Raw genomic sequence first — 12,562 nt, 5'->3', positions numbered from 1 at the left:
ATGATTGTTTTTATTAATGGACATATGCCTTTGAAACTTTAAAGTGGAACATCTGAATTGTGTGATTTTATCTCATTAAAAATAATGCCTCTTCAAACAGATTTAGTTCGTCACATTCAGGTACTGAGTATTTGGTAGAAAAGCAATTCGGTTTAGCTCGTCGTGTTATAAGTTCATTCTCACTGTTTAGGTCCCAAAACGCCTTCCAAGGTATGTTTTGGACAAATTTAAAAGCTTTTTCAGGTATTTCTTTTTATAGAGCCATTTATTTGAAGTGGGTATGTTTAGTAAGGATTAATTAAGATTTAAAATATTAGATCGGGAACTGAATTCGTCGTAGGCGCTAGATAAAATGTTTGACATTGATGCATGTAGCTATAGAGTAGATACAACCAGCATAAATCCAGCTTTAAGCCTAACAAATCCACCCAAACAACGTTATCGGCTTATATTAAGAGAAACAATTTAGATTACAGCAACAAATCATGGACGATCACGTAAAAAACGCCATGCAACAACTCCTCGCCCCTCCCAAAAAAAAAAACAGAGGCGTGTACAATATGTAACTTGGAAAGAATGGCCATCGCAGAGTCTGACAGAAAAAAATAATTGAATCAAAGAACAGAGCTCGCAGTCTTGCTTCCTCGCTTCAAATCATCCTATTTCAAATCTTACTTTATTTTACCATAGCTTATGTTTTTAAAATTGCCCTTTTTTACTTATTTTGAACTTTTTGTTGTTTAATTTAGTTATAAATACTTAATTTAGTTTAATTTTGTCGTAACACTAAGTAACACTTGTTGTATTTTATTATTTCTATTCACCTTTAGTTATCTATCTGTATATTTAAAGTGTTTTAAATCGTTATTCATATTTTATACCTGAGGATCTGCCATTATGTAGTGAAACCTAAATCGTACTAATAAACGTAACTGAATGTATTTATAATATTCTTACTCAGCATCAGTGTTTGAGCACTATAGTTTCTTGTCCAGTTTGATACATTTATAGTCCAAAATAGTTTACTCAAGAGCATCTAAATAAGGTTTGATGAAGTATTCTTATTTGAGTTCACTTTTCAGTATTACTGCAGTTTAACTACAACGCGATATTAAAGTAACGATAAAATTACTACTTTGATAATACTATTCAAAATATAAATTTAATCGCTTGTTAACAAAAAATCCTAGCGAAACAAGTTCACTGGAATAAATAATAATAGTAACAAACTATACAGTATCCTTACTAGTGTAATAAATGAAGAATAATGTATAATTTGTTATTATTATTATTATTATTATTATTATTATTATTATTATTATTATTATTATACTTTGATAATACTTAATGTCCATGTTTGTTTATAGCTTTTTCAGTTAAAAAACATTTAACTAAATTAGTTTGATTACCAAAATATATAAACGATCAAACACACACCTGAAATGTATTTAATCGTATATAGTTAAATAAATATATAAATGTTTTATTGTTATGCAAAACTAAACTTAATTTTTTGATTACAATAAAAAGGTATTTGATTAAAGCAGAAAAAATTTATTTATATATAAAAGTATAGAGTTGTTTATAAAATATAACGACTAATTGAAACTTTAAAGGAAAAAATTAAAGTCAGAAAATACTTAATTTGATTTTATGACTTTACCGTTTTCATAGTTTTGTGTTTTATGCATGTTTATTTTTAACTTAACGATTAGTATTAAAAAGTTCTAATACTTACGAATTTAAGAATTAAGGTTTTAATGACTACTAAAATGAAAAATAAAATAAACTTTAAATAATAGAATAGAATTTCTTAACATTTATTTTTGTGTATTTATACTAAAAAACAAAAAGTAAATTGTTTTTAAGAAAGATCTTAAATTTAAAAAGTTAAAACATTTGTTGAAGATTATAAACTACTAATTTATATGCTTTTTAATTCGGCTAGCGCTTCAGCTCAGATTATTACTCTAAAAAAATTAAGACTCCGATAATTTATTTGTTTTGAATTTATTTTTATCTCGTGTGACCACTTATGAGTGGACTCTTCTTATCACCATCGTCGGACTTCTTCCTGCGTTCGGTCTTCGCAACTTTCTTCTCTCTGCCACTCGGAGGCGCCTTCGAGCTGTACATTGAAAAGTGGCTGACTTGGGTGTAGTGGTTTAACACTGACATGCTCCTGTTGGATTGGCAGCTGCCTCCCCTCGATATGTCCCTGCTCCACTGCCACCTCCTCATCTTCTTCCTCATCTCGTTCCTGACCTCCGAAGTGAGGAAACAGTAGAACGTGGCCACCATCGCTCCCTGCAAAATTGTTTTTTTTTTTGCTTTTTACAACAAACAGGAGGTTATATTGATTCAGGGGCGGTATACTGTTTTTAGTTTAGTCTTTTAATTAGTTACTTTTGTTGACTTAAAAAAAAATTCTACAAGTTTCAGTTCAGTTTACTGTCTTTTAATTTAAGAAGTAATTGAATTACGAATTACTTTTCTAAGCTAACTTAAACCTTTATCAATAACACAAACAAACAAAACTTGTAAGTAAATTATATGTTCATTGTAATAGCTTTTTTAACTTAGTTTTATATTTGCAGATTGCTTAGCATGTTTTTTTTATTGATGCTGTTTTAAAAGGCAACTATACTTTTAATATAATAATATAATTAATAACTATAATATAACTTAATAAAAACTTCAAAAAGCTCAAGTATCTTTAAAATAATAGTAATTTTTGTTGAACGAAAAAGTGCTCAAGAAATGTTTATAAGGACCTAGTTTACGAAAGAACCTTTGTGGTATCGATTCGTTCACCACATGCTTTTACAATCTATGACAAGCTAATAAAAATCAATTTCCAAAATTTATAGTTTTAAACTCCAACAAACAAAACAAATAACAGAAATAAAGGAAAACTTAACAAACATTAAAGAAATAATATATTTACATAGAAAAGTTGTAAATAAAATGTATACAAAAACTTGTCTAATAAGATAAAAATGAAATTAAAGTCTAAGCCTAAAAGTTTTTAAAAATTAAAATAGAAGTAGAAAACGTTTTTATACTTTAATAACAAACTTATAATTATATAAACAATGCTAGTAGCAAATATGAAAACATTTGAAAGATAGGTTTAAACTTTTTTAAAGAACTTAAAACTTTAATATGTTAAATTTTTATACTTTAAATTTTATCAGTTGAGTAAATTTATTTAATGTTTCACATAATAAATAAGCTGAAAATAAGCTCTAATGCTTAAAAAGCCAAAAAAAAGTTTAAGTTTTATCCCGAAAGAAAATTAAACTAATAACCTGAAAAGAATTGGAACTCTTTTACAAACCACAAATAAAAAGTTAGATAACAACCTTAAAAAGAGAAAGTTCAACCAACTTAGAACCTAGAAAACTTTTAACACGTTACAACTACCACACGACTTCAATTAGCTTGCAACCTGAAAAGAATTTAAACTTTTTTGCAACCTGAAAAGAAGTGAACACCATCTCGAAGGCGATCTTGACGTACATGTGCGGCTTCTCCCTGTGCGTCTTGTTGATGTCGTGATCGGCGACGAAGGCGAAGATGGTATAGTGGATCCCCAGCAAGGGAATCAGCGCCAGCGTGGATCTTGCCAGCCTGTACTTGTAGTTGTTCTTCGCTATCTGGTTGGCTCGCAGCTTTTGCACGATGATGCGCACTATGTTGATGAATATCCCGAAGTTAACCTGTGAGTTTTTTAGAAATATTAGACAAGTAATATTTGAAAAGTGCTTTTGTTTTGCTCAGATTTTTGGTATCCAACTAAACAAATGATAAACAAGACCGTGTTTAGCCTCATTATAAATGATATGAAAGACAAACTAAGATAGTCATTTGTACAAGGTTTTTTCTAATGTTGTAGTTAAATATAACTCTCTGCGGTCAAGTATACAACAAAACAAAAGTTTTAAAAACAATTTAGAAATGCTTAAAATAGAACTATATAATGCAGTACAATTAAATGAAAGTTTACTGAAAACTTTTGAATCAAAGTTTAAGAAAACTTCATAAACACTATGCCCTTCATTTTTTTTAACTTACAAATATGGTTGAGAGTACTGGACCTTTTATGCTCCACCAAACTGCTTTATTTTCAAGAAGTTCCCAACAACCTACGTTTTCAAGGTAATACCGAAGCACCACCCATGTTAAAGTTGGTATCAATGGACAACCTGCAGTGTTTTGAAGTCATTATACTTTCATTAAATTTCACTTTTCTTTTCTCCACTAATTAAAAATTACTTTTTAACTTGTTTCAAACTGTAAAGTTTGTTCAAAAGCAACTTTTTTTATACTGTAGATTATAAACGCGCGACATATACAGTACTAAAACTTCTATATGCTTGTAAGAAAAACAGTGCTTACCCCATCCCAGTGCCATGTAATTTGAAAAGTGAGGTTGTTCTGTCATAGGTAGCACCAGTATGGTTTGCAGGTATACTGCTTCTATTAACAACCAGAAGTAATTGCAAATAACTGCATAATGCATCATGGTCATTGTCAATCTACAATAAAGCTGTAGACATAAAAAATAAAATAATGAAATTGCAAAGTATAAAAGTCTTAATTATAGTCAGTTCAAGCTTTATGTACCTTAGCAAACTAGATGCACTATTATGTATGATAAGTGTTTGTATGTTGTACAATATTGAGCTTTAATGACCCAAAACTTTGCAAAAGGTATTATGAAGAGAAACTTCAAATTCAATACTAACAATTTACTCGCTGTCAACTTTACTAGTAGCCTTTTTCGGAAATTTAGGTTAAAACTTTTTTTATTTTATATAGACTAACAGTAACCAATATATTTTTTTAATAAATACATATTCTCACAAACATTAGGTAAGCAGAAACTTTGCAGTTCATCATCGGACATTTGTCTTGGATCACGATCCAAACTTATGATTGGCTCAACAAGGACTCGATCTTTGATTAGTACGATGCAGTACCGAAGAATGAAGGAGATCATTAGGTTCACGTGAACATAATTTCTTGTGCAGTGGAGTTTTCTGAGAAACTTTGTTTAATTTAACTAATTTTATATTGCTCGTTATAACAACACAATTTTTTGAAACTTGATTAAAATTAAGAATTTTAAGGATACCACACGTATGATGTTCTATAACCATACTGCAACTTTCTAAAAGATGAGTCTTTAGTTTTTTCTCAGAAGAATTTTTAAGTCAGCTTTTTTTTTGCTAAAACTTTTGTTAATTTTAAAGCAGTAAAACAGCGTATCAAATAGATACAATTATCAATTGAAGTTAGTTTGTTCCAATATTATTTAATAACATATTACCTTTTTTAAAATTAAATAATAACACTTTAAATCAAATAAAAATGATTTAAATAGTTCACTTACTTTAGAATTGCAAAAATAAAAATAGCTGATACCAGAAAGGCTAAAGAAACGGCATATCCAACAGTGTAAACGATTTCTATTTTTTCGAGCAATGAATTCTGTAAATAGAACTCTTTAAACATTCTCATTTAAAAAAAACTTTTAATATAATTTTTCTGATGTAGCACTTTAGATCAGGATTTTTCAAAGGAGACGATATCTCTTTGGGTGATTTTAGTAAGTTGGGGGCCATACCTAGTAAGTGTACGATAAATAGTTAGACGGCAACAACTACTTTAAACTGTATATTCTAGAGTTTTTAATGATAAGTTAAAAGGTCTTAGGTACAATACTAGTAAGATTTAAAACCTACATTATATTTTAATTAGTATAGAATTTAAAAAAGTTACACCAGATGTTCTGGGATTTGTAACGGAGAGTAAAACCAAAAAAAAAGGTCTTAGGTACAATTTACGGAAGGTTTGAAACTTACACCAGATATACTGGGGTTTATAATGAAGAGTAAAGACAATAGGGTGATTATTGATAGACGGCAAGAAGTAACTTGCACTATATACTATTGGGTTTAGTATTTATACAATTTACACTAAATATTCTTGGGTTTTTGCTAAATGGGGGCGATCACTTTTAGTTTTCTGAAAAAGAAGAGATTATAAAAATGAGTTTGAAAAACCCTGTTCTAGATTATACATAGTATTTTTATGTAAATGCTGAAACTATATCACATAGAAATATTTTAAATTATAAACTACTCAAATTATTTGCTAAGACACTTGAAAATAATAAACAACATTGGCTTGTCCTTTTTTTACTTATCATTTAAAGTTAGAATGTGCTAATAAAAAATATATGTAAAATGAATTTAAACGAATAAATACACATTATAAATCTATTGAGAACTAAGATAAACAATATTAAAAAGATGTTTAATATTTGTTTGCTTAATTTTTTATTCCAAAATACGCTTGCTTAAATCGAACAATTAGATTTCAATCATTATAAATAGAACACTAAATGAAATAGAAAAAAATAATGTTCTAAAATATATTTATGTCTTTTTATTGTTGTAGTTAGTTCGACTAATATTACCACAACTATTAAAGCCGTATGTTTTTTTTATTATAGATCACTGTACCTTCATAATATAATTTGTTTAAAGTATTTTTTATACGTTTTTATTTTATAAACAATTTATGTTAACTTACACAAAATAGCTTTAACTTTTAATATTACTTAAAATTTTGTACAAGTTAATGTCTTATTTATCAAGGCTAATTTTTGTTCAAGTTTTATACTGCACTTTTGTGAGTCATACTTGAGTAATATAAGCAAAGATCTGTATTTACATATTTCGCTCAAAACATTAAACCAAAAGCTTAAAAAGTTCTCATGTTGTTTAAACTAATAACTATGTTTTTTTTTTCTTAACTAAAATTAAACACTACTTATTTTTTAGTTTCATACATAGTATATCACACAAAAGAAAGTTCATTTTTCTTTTTGTGAGTTATTTTATTTTAGCATAGTTATTATTATTTTGAAAATTCTTTATATATCATTGGTAAAAATTCAATGACGTTTACAAATATTACTAAAAACGTTTTAAATTTTCAAAAACTTGTAACAAACGTCATCATTTGCGTCGTATTCAAACTTTTCCTTCTGTTTTGTCTCAACAGATAAGTTTTGAGGCAGGCAAGACTTGTAACTTTTTATTAAGCCAGTTGTCCAGTCTATCTGCCATGTCCCATTATCCAAACATCTTCGCTGGACATATCCATCCACCGCTGCAAAAATTAATATTGATTATTTTTTAAATAGAAATAAACAAATGAATTTGCGAAATTGTAATTAACTGTGTTTTTTTTTCCATGTATAATATTAAAATGCCAGTTGTTATATAAAACTCTTTTATGTTTTAGCCTTTCGTTGTGATTATAAGTACAATTAACTTATGTAATTTCAACAAATGCTTTCATAAACTCTGATCTCAAAAAAATAAAAATAACTGATATTTTCTCAAAGTTTTTGTTAAAATTGTGTATTTATCTAGCAATTAAAGATACAGTTTTATATTAAGAGAATCTTTTTGAATATTTATTTTAGATTTTACTTCGGAAAAAGAAATTGAAACTAAAAAAAAATAAACTTATTACAGAACGAATGGCAAGTTCTATTCGGTTCGTGGTCTAAATAAGATAAGTAAAAGATAATTTTTATTTATCAAACAACAAAGTGAAACTCTATTGGTCTTATAAAACTTAATTTCATATAATTTTTATTTTAAGTTCACACTACTTAAAGTTTCATTTTTTGAAAAAAGATTTTGAGATACTCTGTTTGTATTTAATTAAAGAGAATACTTTTAACCTTGTAACTTTGAATACAGTTTTAATTATTTGTAAACTTTTTAAATTCACAATTTACAAGTCTGACTAAGTCAACTTGTAAAAAACAAATAGAATCTTAAATCAAAACCAAAACTCTTAATGAAAACTTCAGTTAAAGGTCTATTTTTTATTCAATATAACCTTTTTTTAACTACTGTAATACTATTCTAACCAACGTTTGTCAAATGCATATAAAAATTTAAAAAAAAATATTTTCTTAGCTTTTATTTTGTACAGAATTTTAAATATTTTTATTTCTAAAGTTTTATAATTAATTTAACAGTATGTGTATATAAATAAAACTAGTGTGTGTCTCAGTTTTTGTAGCCATGGTTTTGATGTCAAGGTCCAGCATTTCCATAAACAAACAATTATAATATTTTTTATAAATAATTTGTTATACTATACAGTTTAAATGTTTTGTATGTCCGTTTACATTTTTATTTCATCATAGTTAGAGATGTTTAACTTGACATTTATCTTTATTTTTATGGAAACACATAGCCTTTAAACTTTTTGATTTTGTCAGTTCACTAAAAATAATATCAAGTTAATAGTTCCAATATATATTTTTAACAAGGTTTTGTCTACAATTTGAATACCTGTTTTTCATGTAAAGTTAGTAATATGTTAGGTGTCGTAGTTTTTTTTTATAATTTATTTTGCTTAAAAATTTAAGTTTTTTTATATATAAAAGTGTTTCTTTAAATATACAAAACACTTAACTTAATATGTGGTTTCAGCTGATTGACCAAACGGTCTTTTCTTACACCAGATACTTTAAACATGTTTACGAGCGTTGAATTAGTTTCCTTAGTTTTTAGGACTGGTGGTTTTTTTCGTGTATAATTAAATAGCTTACGATAAAACTCAGGGCACTTGTGGTCGACCATACCAGCAAAGGCGTTCTTCCAACAAAATAGCCCGTCATTTTCGCCTTCACAAAACTTTTCTGTGGTGAAATTTTACACTTTTATACTTTTACTTACTTTGTTTTTAAGTAATATTGTGTTATTAACAAAAAATGTAGTAACTTTTTTATTTTAAGCGTCAAAAGTATTAATTAATAAAGATATAACAAACTAGGTAGAACTTTTAAATGATTTAGTTAAATATAAACTTAATAGTTTTCAACAGCTGTTTTTTTCTATACGCAAATTTTTTATTCGACTAACAAAAATTCATTATATAACTTTACGCATGCTTTTTTCTAGCAAACGTCATTCTATAAAAAATCCGTAGATCTGTTCATGATTTATTAGGCAGCGAAACGTCGTTAGTCGAATAAAATATTATAGTACCAAAACAGTTGTTTTGATTTTTAGATTTCAACGCCTTACTAAGTTTTCTTTAGTAGAAACTTTTTTTATTTAACCCGTTTAAAAGTATTGAGCATTATCTTATAGATTTTACAGAAACTTCTTTAATAACTTTTAGAATTTTCGAAGACATCACGGGTTTCATCAAGCATTTTGTAGCACTCGACTCTTATTTCATACATATTACAAAGAAACGCATCAAATTCCTTAGCTGTAGTCTGCAATTTATTTATTGGTTCAATTGTATATACAACTTTTAAAAACACAAACTATGTAACAAACTTTAAATATACTTTGTTTTTAAAGTACCTTTATGAACTAAAACTTACTTAACAAAATTATACAAAAACATGTTTTAACATACCTTTAAAGTTTTTTATAGAAAATTAAGTCTATTTTGTTTTATTTAATAATTTTTTGATATATTATGATTCAAAAACATATATTGATAAATATTTTGTAGGAAAAGATAACAATTTGATTCGTAAAAAACAAATGCAACTGATAAGCAGACTTTATAACTAAAATATCAAAAGAAAACATAGTTTTTTAAAAGACTAGTAAGCATTATCAAATAAGCTTTACAAAAGTACTAGAAACAAGTAGTAGTAGAAACAATAAGTACTTGTACGAGCTGTATGAACTGTTTTAGCATAGTTTTTAACTCATATTAGTCGTTTAATACAATTTTTTGTTTTTTTATATTTCTATAAATACTTTAGATTTGCATTATTTTTTTAAATTTTTATTTATAATTTTTTCAATTTTTTACTCTGTACTCTACAACTCTTAATTACTAGAAAAACAAACAAAATAAAAATAAAATTTGTATATAAATTTCAGCTTTGTAAAATTCAACAAAGTAAGCAAATTTTATTAAACTTAATATTTTTCAAATCAATATTTTTAAAGTCAAAAATGTCTTAAAAATAAGTACACAATTTATTTATACACATAACATTGAAGATATTATCAATATATAATCACTATAAAATTAAAAAACTACGTATTCTGTGTTTTTTACATTTTTTTATTAAACTTTTTATATCTGATGTAAATATTCAGGGTTTTATTAAAAGTTAAAAATGTGCTACCTAAAAAGTAATCTTAAGTATTTAATTGAACTATTTTTGGATACTCCATTAATAAATAAAAAGCTAACTTGTCTAAAACCTTTTTTTTAACTAGTTTTACTTGAAATTTCAATTAAAATAAAGCAGAGTTTTATAAATATAGCTGTAATTTAAACTTAAAAATTTATTTATTAAGTATGATTTTTTAATAATTAAGTTATACAGTTTAAATAGAGCATGTACAGTTTACCATATTTGTAAACTTAAAGTAAAATACAAAAACAAAAACCTGAGGCAGCCCCATTAAATGAATTAAAATTGTAGCAAAAGTATAAAATTTTAGCAATTTGTAAGCTGTAGTAACAAGTTTACATGAACTCAACTTCAACTTTTGTCCATGACAGTAATCTTGTAGCCCCATATTTATATTATATTCCTATCGTTATAACGTGTTTGTAAAATAAAACAAAAATTTCTATTTTTACTGCTAAACTTTAAAGATGTGCTATTTTTACTTTTTTTTAATTAGATGTTGTTTATTAAACGACTAAAAAATGCTCATAGTATTTGGTCCGAGGACCTGGTGTACAAAAAAACCTTTCAGTTGTCAAGTCATACACCAGCACAGTTTAACGTCATGTCCAGACTATGACTCTACACTAGTTAACAATTAATTGAAAAAAACACCTTCTAATTTTTTTAAGTTATAATTTTTAAAGTATATCTGAAGCTTAACTATTCAAAAATATAAATTTAAGCGTTTGTTAACGAAGATCCGAGCGAAACAAGCTCACTGGAATATATAATAGTAACAAATTAAACAGTGTTTTTTTATTACACTAACACATGTATCTGTGTGTTAACGGGTTAATACACTTCAACGGAGCTTTGAAAATCAAAAACACAGCCCGTTAATACACAGAAATATGTGTTAGTGTAATAAAGAAATAATACTGTGTAACTTGTTATTATTATCTGAAGCTTATTTATATTGATTCGTATATTAGCTTTTTTCACCATTTTAAATAGGTGTCAGTGTTTTTTTTAAGAACTTAATAAATCTTTTTAAAATTCTAAAGTTTATTTTAATGGTATTCAAATTCTTTCTTAGAAATGTTTGAAGTTTAAACGTAGAATCTCTGTGTAAGTTATATTAAAATAAACACTTTATTGAAACTTTTAAGGCTAGATGTTTATTTTAAATCTGTATGGTTTTTTCAATATAAACAAAGAACAAAGTGCTTTAAAAATTTGAAAAATTCTAAAAACAGTATGAAAAATCTTTTTAGTTTTAAGGATATTAGAAAAAAAAAAGCATAGTGCATCAAAGTATTTTAAGTTAAAAAATTGTAGTGTATAAAACCGATAAACTATATGTAACTTGTTTTTATTTTAAGTTTAATTACAAATAATGTAGAGCTTTTTAATCATAAAAGAATTTGCTAATAACGGTCAAAGTGCAGTTAAAGACTAGATAGAATATACTATTCTAATTTTAAGTTAAATACTTTAGACTTTTAATCCTATAAGTAGTACGTTGTATTGATAGACTTAGTTTGTACGTTTACAGTTATAAACAGTTTTTGAATGATCATGAAAGTTTAATTTCTAGGTTTGGTTTTATTTTTAAGAAATAGAAATATGGCCATAAGTAAGAATACCTTGTTTAGAGTTAAATTTAAAAAAAATATTACATCACACAGTGATTAAATTCTTAAAACTAGTTATTTTCAATTGTTAAAAGACAAAAGGTTTAAAACCTTAATAAAAATGTAAATATCGTTTTTTTTTCTCAAAAATATTACAATTTTAGTAACTTTTCAAGTTTTTTGTTATTTTTCAAGCTCCAACTATCAAATAAATTTACAACTAACTTCAACTTAATTTAAATACTTTCTAATTCTCTAAGCATTTGTTACATATAAAAAGCTAGACTTAAAATTACAGTAAAAATATGTACTTAAGGTTTTCCTTAAGATTTTGTTTTGATTTAAATCATATATTTCTTAATCTGCGCTAAATTAACAATAAAAAAGTATCATACAAAACCTGTGAACTTTTTCATTATCTACGTGAACCCTTTTTAATATGTTGATAAAGATATAATTTTTATACCATATGTATTTTTTTTGTTTTAATGAATTTGAAATTCCATTTTAAATAACGTATTCTAATTCAAAAATATTTATTCAAAGACTTCGAATTACAAAAAGTAACGGAATCGTTTTTGCATAAAAGAATCAAAATAATCAAGATATTTATTGAACCAATATGATTTAGTTTAAAATGTTTTACTATTGCATGTTTTCAATTGTGAACGCAAAAGAAAAAAAATGTCATGCATTATTTTTAGTCTTTAAATCTGAGTATGACTTTAATACT

The 12,562-nt window shown here is 26.0% G+C and overlaps 1 protein-coding gene across 1 annotated transcript; it reads right to left on the bottom strand.

Moving 5' to 3' along the window:
- Positions 1–1,703: 1,703 nt before the first annotated feature.
- LOC145844255 (secretin receptor-like) lies at positions 1,704–9,290 on the bottom strand. The gene is made up of 9 exons (XM_082951634.1): positions 9,220–9,290; positions 8,651–8,740; positions 7,028–7,185; positions 5,399–5,496; positions 4,874–5,045; positions 4,402–4,552; positions 4,078–4,208; positions 3,480–3,722; positions 1,704–2,307 (listed from the first exon to the last, which is right to left on the bottom strand). Exons 1-9 carry the CDS (start codon positions 9,287–9,289, stop codon positions 2,017–2,019), a joined length of 1,404 nt encoding a protein of 467 aa, XP_082807760.1. The 5' UTR covers position 9,290; the 3' UTR covers positions 1,704–2,016.
- Positions 9,291–12,562: the final 3,272 nt, after the last annotated feature.

This window comes from Thalia democratica, chromosome 9, assembly GCF_965202585.1.
Source record: "Thalia democratica chromosome 9, ktThaDemo2.hap1.1, whole genome shotgun sequence".
Lineage (NCBI taxonomy): Eukaryota > Metazoa > Chordata > Thaliacea > Salpida > Salpidae > Thalia > Thalia democratica.
The sequence above is the reverse complement of the archived record's forward strand: the minus strand, read 5'-3'. Positions and strand labels throughout refer to the sequence as shown.